At 43.8% G+C, this 18,193-nt stretch overlaps 1 protein-coding gene across 2 annotated transcripts in view; it reads right to left on the reverse strand.

The window, feature by feature from the left end:
• The window catches only part of FAM219A (family with sequence similarity 219 member A), a 66,103-nt gene that overhangs the window by 24,458 nt on the left and 23,452 nt on the right, over nucleotides 1-18,193 (reverse strand). For both annotated transcript variants that reach the window (XM_083702985.1, XM_083702984.1), the window contains exon 2: nucleotides 7,845-7,944. In XM_083702985.1, coding sequence (XP_083559111.1) covers nucleotides 7,845-7,944 — 100 coding nt within the window. The remainder of the gene's footprint in view (nucleotides 1-7,844; nucleotides 7,945-18,193) is intronic.

Raw genomic sequence — 18,193 nt, forward strand, 5'->3', positions numbered from 1 at the left:
ACTGACTCAGAGGGGACTTCAAACATCTAAGGGTAACAGATGCTGAGCCACGGAGCTTGGATGTAACGACAACAATGTTCTTCAATAAAACCTTTTGTATATAACTTGGACTGGATTTTGGTCTCTTGTGAGCTGGGACCTCGGGTGGCTCTGACAGCGGTATATAAATTGAATAAAATAAATAAATAAATTTAAGGTTTTCCATAATTTCCTATTCCACATGGAGCACTGCCACAGGTAAGTGCTTTCAGCATCTTGTATGCAAGCATAATTGATGTCTGAACAAGCCTGTGGAGCTAATAAAGTAAGAAACAGGACAAAAGATGCTAAAATTGGATTTCTGCTTCACTGCTCAGGGCTGTGGGAACTGCTTCCAGGGACAGCACAGGCTCTTTTGAGGAGAAAGCAAGCATGTTGCTTCTATGAACTGGAGCAGAGAAGCTGTAAGTTAGGGCCCCAAATATCGTAGAAATTCAGCTCCCATCAGCCCAGCCAGCATAACCAACAGTAAGGGATGGTGGACTTTGCAGTCTAGCAACATCAGGAGGGCCACAAATCCCCCACTTCTAATTTAAGAATGCACACAGTATAAAGCTCTAAGTAACACAGGGAACCCTAAATTTGTTCCTTTCATGTCTAGTCCACCCACGAGAGATAGCACTTTTCGTTGATGGGATAGCATTCTGGCTTCTACTTATTCTCTGCCGTAAAGGAAGAGAAAGGGTTAAAGGGAATTAGAGTCCCTCAATTAGAGTCCCTGTTTAAATCTGAGGAGAAGGAGAGCTGCAGCTTTAGAGACAGGAGCTAGAAGCTAAGCAGGTAAATTATAGCATCCTTCAGAAGAATCCGCCCAGAAAGCCTGATCCCAAAAATAGCTAATCAGCATTAATTGCCCCATTACGGAAGATGCTAGGGAAATTTCAGTACTCAAGAAATCAACAAGAGATACCACACAAATGGCATTGATTTTTCCAGTCATTTATTTAGAAAAAGAAAAATAGAAACCAAAACAGCCTAACAAGGATTGAGCACACTCAGTGCTATGGAATGCTGACCCACTGCTGGGTGGGGGGCGGGGAGGGCTGGAAACTGGGTCAGAGATGGGAGGGGGAGAGTGGGCTGGGGTGGAACTGGATGGAACGGCTGAGTTCTGAACACCAGCACTCTACACACAGCAGTATTATGTTGCAGGTTCCACTTATACCAACTCTAAAACGTTCCATTTAGCTCTTGTGACTAATAGCTGCAGATATTGCCTATTCTCCACAAATATGTCTGAATCCTTCTGAAAGCTATCGAAGGCAGTGCTGATCACATGGCAGCAAATTCCATACGTTGTGCATTAATGTGAAGTAGGGGTTGCAAAGGGCACATAGCTCTGTCCTCCAACATGCCACTGCCTGAGGCAGCTGCCTCACTATGCCTTATGGGGGACCTGACGCTGACCCTGGAAAACTGAATTTCATAAAAATTCTGAATATGTCCACAGGATATCTAGATATGGTATGTACCAGTGTATTTTCCCCCTTCTTTGTATCTTTTCAAGGTTTTGGCATACTTAATAATTCATGCCACCAAAAACTTTACTATTTGACTGCCCCATCTAACTCCAGATGATTTATAAGCAGAATGCAGCAATCCCAAAGGGGATGAAAATGGGTGTGTCTGTAATTGTTCACTTCCCACCACTGTGAAGGTAGTCTTTCTTTGATTCTTGTTTAGACAGTTACATATTTGTAAGGCGACCTGTAATCTAGCTTTACTAGTGCAATTCACTGAGCGCAGATATCATGCAGAGACGCCTGCAATTCCCCAGTGTCTTTTTTAAGTTTGGTGATACAGTGGTTGCCTAATCTTCAAATAGGGACGTGGGTGGCGCTGTGGGTTAAGCCACAGAGCCTAGGGCTTGCCGATCAGAAGGTCGGTGGTTCGAATCCCCACAACGGGGTGAGCTCCCGTTGCTTGGTCCCTGCTCCTGCCAACCTAGCAGTTCGAAATCACATCAAGGTGCAAGTAGATAAATAGGTACTGCGTTGACGGGAAGGTAAACGGCGTTTCTGTATGCTGCTTTGGTTCGCCAGAAGCGGCTTAGCCATGCTGGCCACATGACCTAGAAGCTGTACGCTGGCTCCCTCGGCCAATAAAGCGAGATGAGCGCCGCAACCCCAGAGTCGTCTGCAACTTGACCTAAAGGTCAGGGGTCCCTTTACCTTTTTTAATCTTCAAATAAGCAGGCTGATTTTCCTGATGTTTCACATTTTTGTTACCACATGGACCATTACATGTTTCTTACGCTATCAAATCCATTTCTAAACTTTACTCTGGCTGTTCAAAGGCATCATTTAACCACCAACCTGAATGCCTTTGAAAAGGGATTAGACAAAAATTACAGAGTAAAAGACTATCAATGCCTACTAGCCATGATGGCTATGCTCTGCCTCCATGTCTAAATCCAGTTGCAGGGAATGTCTTGTGGGGAAAATGCTGCTGTAAAATCAGGTCCTGCTTGCTAGCTTCCCATAGGCACCTGGTTGGTCAGTGAGCACAGGATGCTGGACTAGATGGGCCACTGGCCGGAGGTTTTTCTTATGTTATTAGCATTTCATAGAGTTTTTTGGGGAGTGGGGTGGTGGTTGGTGGGTTCATAGCAATGCTCAAATACCTGCTCTTTGATACAGTTGTGGTGGTTATTCTATTTCCCATAATGACCAAACGCATAGGTACTCTTGAGGAAAAATAGCATTTGGTCTGGGAAACTGGGAGATTCAGGGAGGAGGGTGCACGTTCCCTTTCCCAAGTCAGGGGTGCATCAATCAAGATTTCAAACTGTCAAGACATGAACATGAGGCCATTATCTTGAATGCTGGAACTGTGTCACCTTCTGAATGGACAATGATTAGTATTTCCTTCCCTTATTTCCTCTTCCAGTCAGCAGAGCAATTTAGTACCCCTGATGGATCAATACCATTCAATAGACAAGACCACCACATGACATGTGCAAGTCAGTCTCTGCCGCCTCCTTTCTACTTCCCCAAACATATCATTCCTTTGACATCCACAAAGACAGCCTCTGAAAAGCAGAGGCAATCCATTAACCTGAGGTCACTGAAGCCTGGAGTTAGCACAACCGCTTCATGGGAGGGAAGAGGAATTATGTGCCTACACAATTCTGAACCGGACAGCGCAGTGCACAACTATCTGCTTGAAATGTGTGAACTTTGGCTTTCATTTTGAAACAAATATGTTTCTAGACTGTATGGCTTTAAGGTTTTCACATGTTAACACAGTTCCTGGTGACATGTGGAAATGAAGGACACAGCAAACAGACCAGGGCTTTAGTAATATTAATTTCTTGCAATGTACATACACATTTAGTTGCAGCTTTCCAGCTCATGTTCTGATATGACCAGCACCATTAAAAGAGGTGCTTTACTCACACTGTGTAGACAATCAAAGCACTTTTAAAGTAGCTGTAGTGCAGCTAACACAGTCAAGAGAAGGAAGTTTGGTTTACAGTCCCTAATGCATAATGCTTTAGTGTTCCAATATTAGCACAAGACAAGCTTGTTGCAATTCAGCACTGGGGGCCTCACAATTACTTGGGGTGACTCAACTCATCCTGCAAGATACAGGATAACAAAATTTCATGGCGTTGTTCCGTTCAAACCTTGGAGAGGGGGGCATAGTGGCATTTCTTGATCTTCCATTAAACCCTGGATTTCCCATACTTAAAGGAGTGAAAGTCATGTTCCACACTGGGAGGTGTGTGGGGGAGGGGGAATCTAAATGCTACTAGAGACAGAGCTGCCAACCTGGAGCCCTCAGTTCAAATCAAACTCATGTGGCAGCCTTAGGCAAATCACACTTTCCGCCTCAATCCCAGAGTTGCAACATACAAATAATGCTAAACCTTAGAGGATTGTGCTAAGGAAGGAGTGAGGCATCTGTGGCTTTCCAGAAGCTGCTGGGCGAAAACTCAACCTCTGGCCATGCTGGCTGGGGCTGATAGCAGCTGCAGTCCAACAACATCTGGAGGTTCCCTAAAGGTAAAGGGACACCTGACCATTAGGTCCAGTCGTGGCTGACTGGGGTTGCGGCGCTCATCTCGCTTTACTGGCCGAGGGAGCCGGCGTGCAGCTTTCGGGTCATGTGGCCAGCATGACTAAGCTGCTTCTGGTGAACCAGAGCAGTGCACGGAAACACCGTTTACCTTCCCGCCGGAGCGGTACCTATTTATCTACTTGTACTTGACATGCTTTTGAACTGCTAGGTTGGCAGGAGCAGGGCCCGAGCAACGGGAGGAGGAGGAGGAGTTTGGATTTGATAGTCCGTTTTATCACTACCCGAAGGAGTCTCATTCTCCTTTCCCTTCCTCCCCCAGAACAAACACTTTGTAAGGTGAGTGGGGCTGAGAGACTTCAAAGAAGTGTGACTAGCCCAAGGTCACCCAGCAGCTGCATGTGGAGGAGCGGAGATGCGAACCCGGTTCACCAGATTACGAGTCTACTGCTCTTAACCACTGCACCACACTGGCTCTCGTGGGGATTCAAACCGCCGACCTTCTGATCGGCATGTCCTAGGCTCTGTGGTTTAACCCACAGCACCCTACTCCCCGTCTAATGATTACTGAGGTAATGCATGTAACTTAATATGCTATGTAAATGCAAAGTATTAAGCATAGTGAGTTGGTGGTACATCTGAAAAATCTCACCTGCTTTCCCTTTCCCTTCTAGGACTCGATCTTCACTTTTTACAAGAGTTCTAATATGCATTTTACAAGTTAAGCACATGATATTCAGTAGAGGTGACCAGGAATCAACAGATTTCATTAGAAACCAGAAGGTCTACTTAAGATTGCATAAGCTTCATTAAAAACAGTTTGTGCAGTTCTGGGAATTGCTCCCCGCCCCCAAGTCTGCTGCTCTACAAAACGGACTTTCAAAGACGTTTATTATTATAGAAGGATTTTGATACCTTTTGTCCCCTCCCAGCTCTGACATGTTTTCATTGGCTTGCCATTATTAATTTCATGCCTTGCATCTGTTCAGATGAGCCCTCTTGCTTCTAACTCCCAAGGCTATGTCATTTACCATTTACCATATAACTTTCCAAACAAATGACAAGGTGCCTATCCTTAAAAATGACCTGTCACCCAAAATAAGCACAAATGCCAAAGCAAACAGACAACATAAAATTATCTGTCCCTAAGAGGGGAGGCCACTGCAAGGCCTGCATAAGAGCAGAACAACAGTGGAAATAAATGGGGGCAGGGGTGATGACCAAACAGAAGCTGCGAAGTGGCAACAGGGAAAATCCTACCAATATGGGTAACAAGCAACACTGCCAGTTTTAGAAGAAGGCATCCAAACAAGAAGGTGTCTTCAAGGTTACAATATTATCAGTGACCCACAGCAACCAGAGACAAGCATTTTCCGCCATATCTATTTATATGCCTTTTGCATAGTACATCAATTTCCAATAGTACGTCATGGTTGCATTTGTAAGAACTCTATCGCTTAGTGTGGCAGCAGCTGAACTTTGGAACTCCCTGCTTATTTGAGATCAAGCAAGCGCCTTAACTGTATCTTTTGGCACCTGCTTAAAACATTCTTGTTTTGATGAGCCTACCCAGATGCTTAGAAAATTGAGGTAATTTTAATCTGTTTTAGTATTTCAACCTTTGGGTGCTTTACAGTATGGCTGTGAATTCTTATCAATTTAAGTGTTTTATCTTTCGGTAAACCACGTTGAGGTTTGTTTGTTTTTTTACAATCAAGCGGTGCATAAATTTTAGGAAATAAATTAATTAATTAAATGGTGAAACCTATGGTGGTTCCTATCAGTGGCACCACTTCCACTCCTAATTAGAGCCAGGGCTTTCTCGGCCGTGGCCCTGATCTGGTGGAATGCTCTGTCACAAGAGACTAGGGCCCTGCGGGACCTGACATCTTTCCGCAGGGCCTGCAAGACAGAGCTGTTCCACCAGGCCTTTGGTCAGGGCGCAGCCAGGCCCCCTCCTCTGGCAATCTGCACAGAATTTTGCTTGATGGTTGCCATCAATTTGATTTTAATTAATTTTATAATGAATGTTTTTAGAATGTTGGATTATTTTGATTGTTGTTAGCTGCCCTGAGCCCAGCTTCGGATGGGGAGGGCGGGATATAAATAAAATTTATGATGATGATGATGATGATGATATTAGAATCTGGGGTAATTCAGTGAAGCTGAATGGTCGGTCGGTCAGTCAGTCAGATGGACAAAAGATAGTACTTCTTCTCATGGTATATAGTTTTATGGAATTCACCATGAAATGAGGAGATGGCAAATATGAATGGTTTGAAAAGGCGACTAGACAGATTCACGGAGAATGTGTCAGGAGTTTGTCCTACACTTGAGTAGGACCCTGGTAGAGACACATGCCCGACTGGCATTCCCTCCTGGTCGTTCGTTCGGGAGCTTCAAAAGCTTTCTTCAACCTGAACATCACAGCGACTGATGCCAACAGACAACAGCACACTTAGGGATCTGCAGAGTCTTCGCAGTTTGCATAACAGACCTCAGCAACTCAGCATTTTGGCTAATCTACTTTAAATACATATAAACACACACAGAGCACTGCAACATGGCTCCCTCTCTCTCTAGCATTAGACAGCAAAGAGAAAGAACAAGGGACAATAGTCCCACTTCATGGAACACAGTAACGCAAACGTCCTGTCTCTGTCACTTCCCACTCTGTGGAGTCAAAACATACACCGCCATGTGAAAGACAACAATCCCATGACTGCAATCATGGAGCAGGAATTCTAACAGAATGTGTCTTTCAATGGCTACTGGGCATGATGGCTGGATTCCACCTTCAGGATCAAAAATTACCCCTTTGAATACCAGTTGCTGAGGATCAGCAGTAGGAGAAGGACTATTGTCCCCCTGTCCCACTTGCTGGTTTCTAATCTGTGGGGGGAAAGGATACTGGACTAGGTCTTTGGTATAACAGGGTTCTTATGTGGGGGAGGAGAAAGTGTACACCATTAAATCATACTGGCTTCATACAAAGATGAATTGTCATGGATTCCTCTAGCCCAAATCATGAGAATTGCAGCTTAGTGTGGGCACCAAGAGTTCTGTTCTTTACCCCCCCCCCCACTCTCACATGCAGTTCCAAGGTTTCTTTAAAGGAAAGAGATGATGGCGAGACAAGTGTATGTTGCCAGTGTACATTTGCCCTGAGAGGCAGAGAGAGAAGGGGAAAACAAAATGGAGACAAGTTCTAGGAAATTAAGTACAGTGGTAGCTTGGTTCTTAAACGCCTTGGTACTAAAACAACTTGGAACGCAAAGACTACAAACCCAGAAGTAAGTGTTCCGGTTTGTGAACTTTTTTTGGAAGCTGAACGTGCTCCGTTTTGAGTCTTACGCTTCCGATTTGAGTGCCACAGTTCCGTTTTGAGCGTTATGCTGTTTTTGCTATTTATTTTGCGTTTTTGTTTTTGCAGCTCTTTTTTTTTTTTTTTGCGACTGTGTAGAACCCAGTTATGCTACTGATTGATTGTGTGACTGCAGTACATTGTTTAATGCTTTCATTTTATGGATCAATGGTCTCATTAGATAGTAAAATTCATGTTTGCTGCTTTAGGGGTTGTTTTTAAAAGTCTGGAATGGATTAATCTGTTTTGCATTACTTTCTATGGGAAAGTGTGCCTTAGTTTTGGAACGCTTTGGTTTTGGAATGGACTTCCGGAACGGATTACGTTTGAGAACCAAGGTGCCACTGTATGTGCAACTGCCATAGCCAAGTACCCAAACCACAGAGCTCCTTCAATATATGTCCAGATGCATAAAACCTACCTAGTTTCACTTGTAGGGGGGATGGTTTGTAATTCATAGCTACAGTTTCTCCCTCTCTCGTGTCACAGTCTCTGTCAGATATAGAGGCTGCTGTTGGATCCTGTTGGAAGAAAAGGAAAACCATCAGCTATGTTTGAACAAGGGAAGATATCACATCATTAATGTTTTCTAAATTAGAGCTGGGACAACATATTGGTCTTTGCGTTTGGCGAGGCAGGAAAAGCATACTTGATTTATATTCAAGAGGTTAGAGTCCAGATACTTTAAGTTCACTTTGAATTAAGGTTGCTATCTTTTAAAAATGTTGGCCTGCAGACTTCTATGATGGATCATCCAGGAGGCTGCAAACAGAATACTGGGAGTGGGGGCGGTTACATCTCAAGGTCACTAGATCAAATACACTCCACGCTGGTCATGTCCAAAACCCATTAAGCTGTGAAAGGTGGTAAACAGCCTGTACAAAATATTTTGGTTGATTCACTTTGATTCCTAGAAGATGTCAACACTTCACATAGAGTTGGCCCCAACGGACTGACATTACTGTTATGTCAAGGAGATGATGATTTAGTAACTATTATTCTTTTACCTGCTCTTGATCTATACCTATGAAAACTACAATATACCATAAACAAAAAAGGATATTCACCAAACATATGGAGACTGATAAAAGAATCAACGCATACTAACTCCATCTTAAAACATTAAAATGCTTGTGCATATAAATAGGTTTTGACTGGGCGCAATCCACCAAGAAGCTCTTCTATGTAGAACCCACAGAAACAAAGGGCACTGGATCTTGTGAGGTTCCTGACTATAATCACCAAAAACAGAATTTTCACTTCCTAACCCTTTGTTTGAGGTTTGTTTAGGTGCTTTTCTTATTTCTCTAAAGTTCTCTTAAATAAAAAAAAGACTGAAGACTCTTTCCTCCATGCAATCTGCACAATATCCATGAGACAATGCATTCTAGGATATATTATTCCATGGAATCCCCTAACACATGCTACCGAGACACAGAATTCCACTGCTGATTTAAAATGTTCTAAAATCCATTCAGTGCCAACCTTCAAAGCTATGAATGATCTTAATTCTTTTAAAAACATCTGAAAGAGTAAGCTGCTGCCCTGAAGCTCATGTCACAATAGGCCTGTCAGTTCCTAAGGAGCTGGAACACTTTTTATCTTTTCTTGCTACCAACAAACCATGGCTACTCTTCAGGAATTAAGCTGAGGTCCGAAATTAGAGCAGACTGACAAAACCTATTCATTTTTCCCCACCAGAAACTAAACAGACAACCTTGTGTGTAGATGCATGATTTGTGGATTAGAAATTCAAGGAATATTGCCAACGGAAACACCACTCTTAACCTCAACGTGGAGGAAAATTAGAATATGTCTTTTTTGTAAGGGTGGCAACATTCAATCCCACCCCCCATTTTACTCCATATATACCAAGCTCCCTTTCATGAAAAAAGGTATCTGACTTGGCAGACTCTGATTGCAAGAGGATTATGAAAGAGGCAGAGTGCATAAGCAACAGATTCCCTGCCAACAATATGAGAAACGGAGTGAAATTGTTTTTCCAGAATGCCACAACCATAACACCAACCAACCCTTCTTCCAGCATCAAGCCCCTGAGCTGTGCACAGAATATGCTTGAAGAAAAGTGTGATTATGACAGTAGAACATTTTAAGCCACTCTGAAAAGCAACAGGACTACTCCAACACGCCTAACATTATTGGTACTTTAGCTTAGATTGTGTTCTGCAATTGTTGCTCTTGATCACATGCAGTTTTCTCACGTGCATTGTTCCCTTTTGTACGATTAAAGCAACACAGCCTCTTAATAGCTGGTAACTTGCCAGTTCTGCCTTTAAAAAAGGGGGGGGGCAGTCTTCACCAGCCAGGTGCCCTCCAGGTTTTGGATTGCAGCTCACATCAGCCACAGCCTGCGCAGGCTGCACTAAGGCTACATGTTTAACAAAAACTGTATTTTCATTCACTTTTGACTTTTTGCGAGTAATCACAAATGCTTCTCCTCCCAACTGCATGAAATATTTTTATTTCTGCATCTCTTCTGCCAGACTTAGCCAGACATTACAGTGGTACCTCGGGTTACATATGCTTCAGGTTACAGACTTCGCTAACCCAGAAAGTGCTTCAGGTTAAGAACTTTGTTTCAGGATGAGAACAGTTATCGTGCTCTGGTGGCACGGCAGCAGCAGGAGGCCCCATAAGCTAAAATGGTGCTTCAGGTTAAGAACAGTTTCAGGTTAAGTACAGACCTCTGGAACAATTTTAAGTACTTAACCCGAGATACCACTGTACTTCCCCAAGCCCTGTAGCCCATCTTTGCTGCCAGAACCAGACACCAACTAATGCAACAGCTTTTAACTCCTTTGTTTTCAGGAGTCTGCGGATGCTCTTCTGCTTTGATGACACTTCACTTCACCTGTGGGGTATGAACTACACAGGGGCAAATCAAGTGGAGACTTCATGTTTTTGTTACTTCCGCAGTGCTTAGCAAGAATGGACTGAAAACTCCCAAGTGCAGCCCTATTAATTTTCCAAGCCACACACCCAGTTTTATTTAATTTCTGCCGACTGCCACTTCCCCAAGCTCCAGTAACTGCTCAGAAGTGGCTCTGTAATAATTCCAGTCACTATGCTCCCTCAAACTGCGTTCAGGAGATGTCTATTTCTGCTGGTTTCCTGTTCTAGTAAATTTTGGGCTTGGCCCCAGTAAACAGAAATATTTCAAGGCCCCCACCCCTTTCCAATGCAAGTTACCAAAAGCAGCTAGGAAAAGACAAAGCGGAGGAGGACAGGCATGTTTAGCCTCAGAACGTATCATCGCAAGTGGCCACAAAGCAGCTCTTTGGGGGCAGAAGGAACCCTTTCATCAACACACAGTCAATGCTGGGAACAGAAGCAAACAGCAGTGACGGCATCTTCGGTCTGCTCCTTTCTGAGGGAAAATAAGGAACAACAACTGCCAGTGACTCAACCGACATGCACTCTGACGGGTGGAAGATGCAGCATTTCAGCAAGATGCCTCCCAGCCTCTCCAGTACATCTCAGCCTTGACATACCGTGGAAGGAATCACTTGGGAGGCACTACACGTGCTGTTGCACTGTCTAAAGCACGCATGTCTACGCTCGTGTCTGTAAGTGTGTCATCCTGGGGGCTGAGAGAGAGAAGCATCCACTCTTCTATAAGGGGACTAATCTATCCTGTGCAATCCAAGCTCTTGACCCAGCCAGGACCACAGTACAATGTCAGGGAATTTGAATGTTGCAAGCACCGTGGCCCATCTGAAATGGTCACACAAGGCTTGCTGAAAAGAATGTAAAAAGAGCCTGCTGGATCAGGCCAGTGGCCCATTAGTCCAGCACCCAGTTCTCACAGTGGCACCAGATGCCTGTGGGAACCCAAAAGCAGGATTCAAGCACAAGAGCACTCTTTCTGCCTGTGGTTTCTAGAAACTGGTATTGAGACGCATTGCTGACTCCGACTGTGGAGGCAGAGAACAGCCACCTTGGCTAGTAGCCATTGATAGCCCTCTTCTCCCTGAATTTGCCTAATCCTGTTTTAAAGCCATTCAGGTTAGTGGCCATCACTGCCTCCTGTAGCAGGGAGTTCCATAGTTTAACTATGGGCTTCCTTTTATCTGTCCTGAATCTTCCAACATTCGGTTTCCTTGGCTGTCCACAAGTTCCAGTGCTATGAGGGAGGAAAGCTGTTCTCTAGCCACTTTCTTCATGTGCTGAATAATTTTCTAAACTTCTATCATGTCACCTCCTATCTTTTCTCCAAACTAAAATGTTCCACATGCTGCAATCTTTCTTCATAGGTGAGTTGCTCCACCCCCTTGATCATTTTTGATGCACTTTCCCGAATCTTTCTAATTATACAAATATCCTTTTTGAGGTGAAGTGACAAAACTATACACCAGTATTCCAAGTGTGAACACAATTATTATATAGTGGAACCTCTACTTATGCACTTAATCAGTTCCGGAGGTCCGTCTGTAAGTCGATCTGGGTTGCTAGTAGAAGCGCCATTGTGTGCAGGCACATTCGGCAGCAAGGTGCTTCTGCGCATGTGCAAACCGCAGAAGCCACTTCCGCGCACGCGTGAATCACAGCAAACCTGGTATTTACTTCTTGGTTTGTTGTGGTCGCAGTTTGGATCGGGCCCAAGTAGAGGAGGTTGTAAGTAGAGGTTCTACTGCATTGTCAGTTTTATTTTCCATTCCTTTCATGGAGCTATCCACCATGACCGCAGTGTTCTGCTTGTGAAATTATTTCACTGGATTCAACCCTAAATATTTATGAAGTACGAGCAACCCAAAACGTGCTCCAATTCTGGGGTGAGCTCCAATCCTAATGTTCCATTCTAGGGAATGAGCCCCATTGTGCACAATGGAATACTTCTGTGAAAACCCATTCTGTTGTTTTCTGCCTGCATGGGTTCCCTCATAAATAATAAGGGGGTGCTTTTCATGGCATAAATCAGGTCATTATCACTGCAGATTGAGGAAACACCCAAGCCCTTGCCTTTGTTGCCTGTAGCTTTCCGAAAGCAGACCAAGAAGGATAGTGGGTAGCAAGAAATAAACTACTGAAAGCAAGCCATTGAAGACTCTGCCATAAAACCTTTAGTTATTTTTCCTTTTAAAAAAGAAATAATTCAAACAGCACACAATTTCTTTCCTCTTTTGCTTTACAGGCAAGACCTTCATGAACTACACTAACAGGTCTGAACAGCATATTCTGACAGGGAAGAAGACCCTCTACTATTAGAAGAAATTGTCGCTACAATACCCGATACCTATGAAGCACACAGATAAAGATAAGAAAAGATAAAGGTTCAGTTCAGCGGATTCTTTAAACTGTGGTTTGAAGGATCCAGAACAAGCAGAGGCAAGTCTCTGGCTCATGCATACTCCTCTCCCCTTCTTCTAGGGATCCAAGGGGAGAAGACTAGAAATTTCCACTTCTACCTGACTTCCAGTTCTAGTCAAGTTATCTCAAAAGCATACTGGAGTGTTGGGAAAGGGGTATAAAAGGGCAAACAAAAAGATAAAACATTTGCGACTTTCCACTTTATGAAAAAAGCTAACAAGGGAGACATGACAGAGAATGCATGGTGCAGGAAACATAGATATCCACAAGTTATCTTCACTTACTCATGATACTAGGATCTGGGGGTCCCAAGATGCTTAAAAGCAGGGATGAGTAATCTTTTTTTTTGTTTTGTTCAAGTGACACATTCACCCTTGGGCAACCCACCAGGAGTCACATGACAATGATGGGTTTGGCTGAAAGGTTGTGTGGCCATCCCACACACTCTTGTGTGCACACACAGCAAACAGTATGTACCAGGGTTTAGTTCCTTGAAGTAAACTCATGGTTGTTGTTGTTTACTTGTTTAGTCGTGTCCGACTCTTCGTGACCCCATGGACCAGAGCATGCCAGGCACTCCTGTCTTCCATTGCCTCCTGCAGTTTGGTCAGGCTCATGTTTGTAGCTTCAAGAACACTGTGCCACCATCTCGTCCTCTGTCATCCCCTTCTCCTTGTACCCTCCATCTTTCCCAACATCAGGGTCTTTTCCAGGGAGTCTTCTCTTCTCATGAGGTGGCCAAAGTATTGGAGCCTCAACTTCATGATCTGTCCTTCCAGTGAGTACTCAGGGCTGATTTCCTTAAGAATGGCCACGTTTGATCTTCTTGCAGTCCATGGGACTCTCAGGAGTCTCCTCCAGCACCAGAATTCAAAAGCATCAATTCTTCGGCGATCAGGCTTCTTGATGGTCCAGCTCTCACTTCCATACATCACTACTGGGAAAACCATGGCTTTAACTATACGGACCTTTCATGGATCACTGCCCCTTCATGGATCACTGCCTTGCCGTGGCGAAGGGGCTTGAATAACTCAAGAGAAGCTATGAGCTATGCTGTGCAGGGACACCCAAGATGGACAGGTCATAGTGGAGAGTTTTGACCAAACGTGATCCACCTGGAACAGGAACCGGCAAGCCACTCCAGTATCCCTGCCAAGAAAACTCCATGGACAAAGGCAACAGGCATATAAAAAACTCACAGTACTCCTCTGAAATTTATAGAGCACTGCAATTCAGCTTCCAGATGCTGTGGGGAGTTGGGAAAATGACTAAACAGAAGCACATAAAGGTCCAAACACTAGTTCCAGTGATTTGGGAGGAAGATCCAAAGAAAGAATGCAGAAGTTCTATAACAGTTCAGTCATTCAGAATTCACAGCATATCCCATGGTTCCTGCAGCAGAACTGCGACTGGAACACAGAAACTGCTGTGCTCAAAGAAAGCAAGTTTCAGGATAGCAGGATTTAACTAGGTCCTATACTATGGTTTACGGTACTAAAGGCACATTATTTCCCCAAAACGTATGTTTCATGTAAGAGTATGGAGTGCAAACTCATTTTGTTTGCAGGTCATTCTAGCTTGTGACTTTATTCTTCTTCTGTATACCGCCCTGAGGATCCCAGTGGGGCTACTGAGGCAGGCTTAACTCCAGTTTTAGTTGTCTGAGTATGTTTACTGTTTCATTAGGACTACTGTGAATTTTTGTTTGTTCGTGGTTGTAGATTTTCATTATGTATTTTATTCTGAAACCTTGTAAGCTGACCGGGGAGCATGTTTGAAAGACTGGGTAAAAATGCAGAAACCAAAACCAACAAAATTTAAGCAGTTGTGCTCCAATAAGCTGGAATGCCATCATTGGTTATAATTTTGTGCTGAACACCCACGATTATGCATAAAAGAATGCATCAATAAATGCAGAGGAGCAGGCAGAGAAGTATTTGTGAAAGATAAGTCTCTTCCGGTTCCCAAGTAGGAAAACCATTATGCCCAATGGGGCAAATCTTAAAATCCTTTACCTTATTTTCAGTGCTCATAAATTTCTATAAGACCAAAAACTTGGTTACTGATCAAACAAGCCTGCATTACTGGAACAGGTAGGGCAACAAATTCCCTTTCAGTGAATAACTGGGTTGTGTTTCTTAAACCCTGTGCTTTCCTAATTCTCCATTTCCCAGACTCAGTCAGACATTTTCCTCACCCTTGTAAATGGTCTGTGTATTGCTGTACCTTATTCAGAGATATAGGTTTTGAATAACACTGGAATACAAGGCACCTCATACTCCACAACCAGGGCTTTTTTCCAGCTGGAACTCAGTTCTGGCACCTCTTTTTCAAGAAAAATGAGCCCTGGCTACAACTATGTCATTTACTGTTGGGTGTTGGAAGTGTGGAGATATAAATAATAAAATTGTTATTTAAATTATTATTAAGGTCATTTAGTTTCATTATCTACCCTGGCAGGATACCTTACGATCGTTCAACAGAGAAAGCCCTCCACAAGTTTGTTAGTGCGCATTTGTGGTAGGAACGAAACCAGATGGACATGTTTTAACTTTGGGAGCTGAGGAGCAGAGCAGCAGAACTTTAAGAGAAGGCAGAAGCAACCTGCTGTGCCCAAGGAGAGCAGAGCCTGCGTGAAAACCTCAATAGTAGCTAATCAAAGCCAAGAGAGCCCCCTAAGAAGCACAGCAGTGTCTCGCTTTCAGAAGAGGAAAAATGGGAGACGCAAAAATGGGAGAGCAAATGCTGAGTGGCTACAAGGTTAGGTGAAGGAAGGTGCAGCTTGTTCCTGAAAGCCTCTATTTTATTGCTGAGCAGCAGAATGAGAATCCAATGCCAAGAGGCTGGCTGTATACACACAGGATAGAAACTTAGCTGGTAAGGGTACAAGTACCCAGACACCAGAAGGAAACCCACACTTCAACAAAAATATTCTTGACACGCTCTAGGTGTATGCTTTTGGTCCCCAATGTGAACAGATACACAAGTATGGATAGCTTCTAATATACTGTCTAGGTCAACACCCACTCACCTGGGAAGTATTCACCTTACATTTTCTCCTCCCAGCTTCCAGTTAGCCTTTGGAGGAGGGGGTGGAAGGTAGATCAGGATTTACTGGTGTGTCTGCATGATTTACAGCAGATCATCAATAATTTCTGACTCTCAAATGTTTAATAATAGGAGTAACAAAATGACTCCATCTGCCTTAATTGTACTGTTGAAATGAGGGAAGCTTGGGGTAACTAGGAAGGGATTCTTGTGTGCCTCTGGGACTTAAAGCAAATTTCTGGGCTCAGAATTATTTAATCCAAAATGTATTTCTTTCATACCAAATGATGGCTACTAAGGTCCTAGAAAAAACACACAAACGATATCCCTCAAGCCTCAGGTCTGCCCTCCTCTGCTTTAGAAAATGCAATGGGTCTGGGCCAAATCAGCCATAATGATAGGAATATTACTGTTGTCGCAGCTTTGGCTTTTTAATTGTTATTAGCAATTAAACAGGAACATTTTAATTAGCACCTTGGTGCAAGTGGAGGGTCTAAAACTCTTTTTTCTGCTCTTTTGGTTTTTTTTAAAAACAAAAACCAAAACATGATCCTGACCTGTACCTGCTATAAGCTCCAGGAGAAAAACTTCCATGGAGGCAACTTGTTGGGATTGCAGTAGGGGAGAAAAAAGCTAATCCTCCTCTTCTGGTGAAAATCAGGGCTCCTGCCTCCACCATTAGCAATTTAAAAAGAAAGATGCAACATGAAGTGACATATCAGTTTTGGCCCTCAGTGGTTAACAGCATGTGATTTACATGCAGACTGTCTGAGGTTCAAGGTCAAGCTAGATGCAATGTTAACTGCATTACTGTAATGAATTTATCTAGTTTTAGAATTTTAAACATGGCCTCATGGGATTTGTGTGTGATCAGCACTGGGGTCACAGCATTCCTTTAATGGGGGAGATGCTTGGGACTGAGAGCTAAACTAGACATAATTTTCATTTCAGGACTGCAATTAGCATATGATATGTGTGCTTATTTATTTATTTCTTTTTTAACCCCATGGTGGTGGTGGGAAGACTTCCTAGCAGAGCTGAAATCATGGATGATGCTAACTATTTTCTCCATGCTGCAACAGCAGTGAAAATCACCCTATCGCAATAAAACTCAGCTGGAGTGAGGTGGGAGAACCCTCCATTTGTGCCAATGGAACATTTCTTCCCAAGGCATACAGAACATTTTGGGAAGGGGTTATTGGGTTGGGGGGAGGAGAGGTAAATCCACAATGGTTTACTCTGCTCAGCTTAACCTGTGGGCTGCTACTTAAAATAAATACAGTGGTACCTCTGGATGTGAACAGGATCCGTTCTGGAGTCCTGTTCGCATCCTGAGTAGAATGTAACACACATCTGTGTGTTCATGGGTCACGTTTTGCTGCTTCCGCGCATGCGCATGACATCATTTTGAGCATCTGTGCATGCGCGAGCGGCGAAACCCGGAAGGAACGCGTTCCGTTACTTCTGGGTCGCCGCGGAGCGTAACCTGAAAACGCTCTACCTGAAGCATATTCAACCCGAGGTGTGACTGTAAATGCAGAAATGCTAAATGTAATCATGCAATAAACATGCTATCAAGTTTGGTCCTTAGTCACAAACATCTCCAGTTAAAAGGAACCCTATTTACTTGAGCCAAGCAAATAGCCCTGCCTGAGAACTTGGAAGAGTCACTGCCGGAATAAGCAACATTGGCCAAGATGGACCAAAGGCTCACTATAAGGCAGCCCCAGAGGTACTTATGCAGCCCAATTCATTACATTTCCAAGTTAAGGCCACAGTAAGTGCTAAGGTTGAACAGCATTAGATCTTATTCAGCAGGAAGCTCTGAAGTACTCTTGCACATATCTCATACCAGGAACTCCTTATGCAAAATTGGCAGGCACTGTTTTCCTGTTTTCAAAGGTCCGTATAGTTAAAGCCATGGTTTTCCCAGTAGCGATGTATGGAAGTGAGAGCTGGACCATCAAGAAGCCTGATCGCCGAAGAATTGATGCTTTTGAATTCTAGTGCTGGAGGAGACTCTGGAGAGTCCCATGGACTGCAAGAAGATCAAACCTCTCCATTCTGAAGGAAATCAGCCCTGAGTGCTCACTGGAAGGACAGATCGTGAAGTTGAGGCTCCAATACTTTGGCCACCTCATGAGAAGACCCCCTGGAAAAGACCCTCATGTTGGGAAAGATGGAGGGCACAAGGAGAAGGGGATGACAGAGGACGAGATGGCTGGACAGTGTTCAACAAGCTACAAACATGAGCCTGACCAAACTGCGGGAGGCAGTGGAAGACAGGAGTGCCTGGCGTGCTCTGGTCTAGGGGGTCACGAAGAGGCAGACAGGACTAAATGACTAAACAACAACAAATGCTTTCAGCCCACCCTCTCTTGCTGCATCTGCTTC

The sequence above is a fragment of the Podarcis gaigeae genome (assembly GCF_964106915.1).
Source record: "Podarcis gaigeae genome assembly, chromosome: 11".
NCBI lineage: Eukaryota > Metazoa > Chordata > Lepidosauria > Squamata > Lacertidae > Podarcis > Podarcis gaigeae.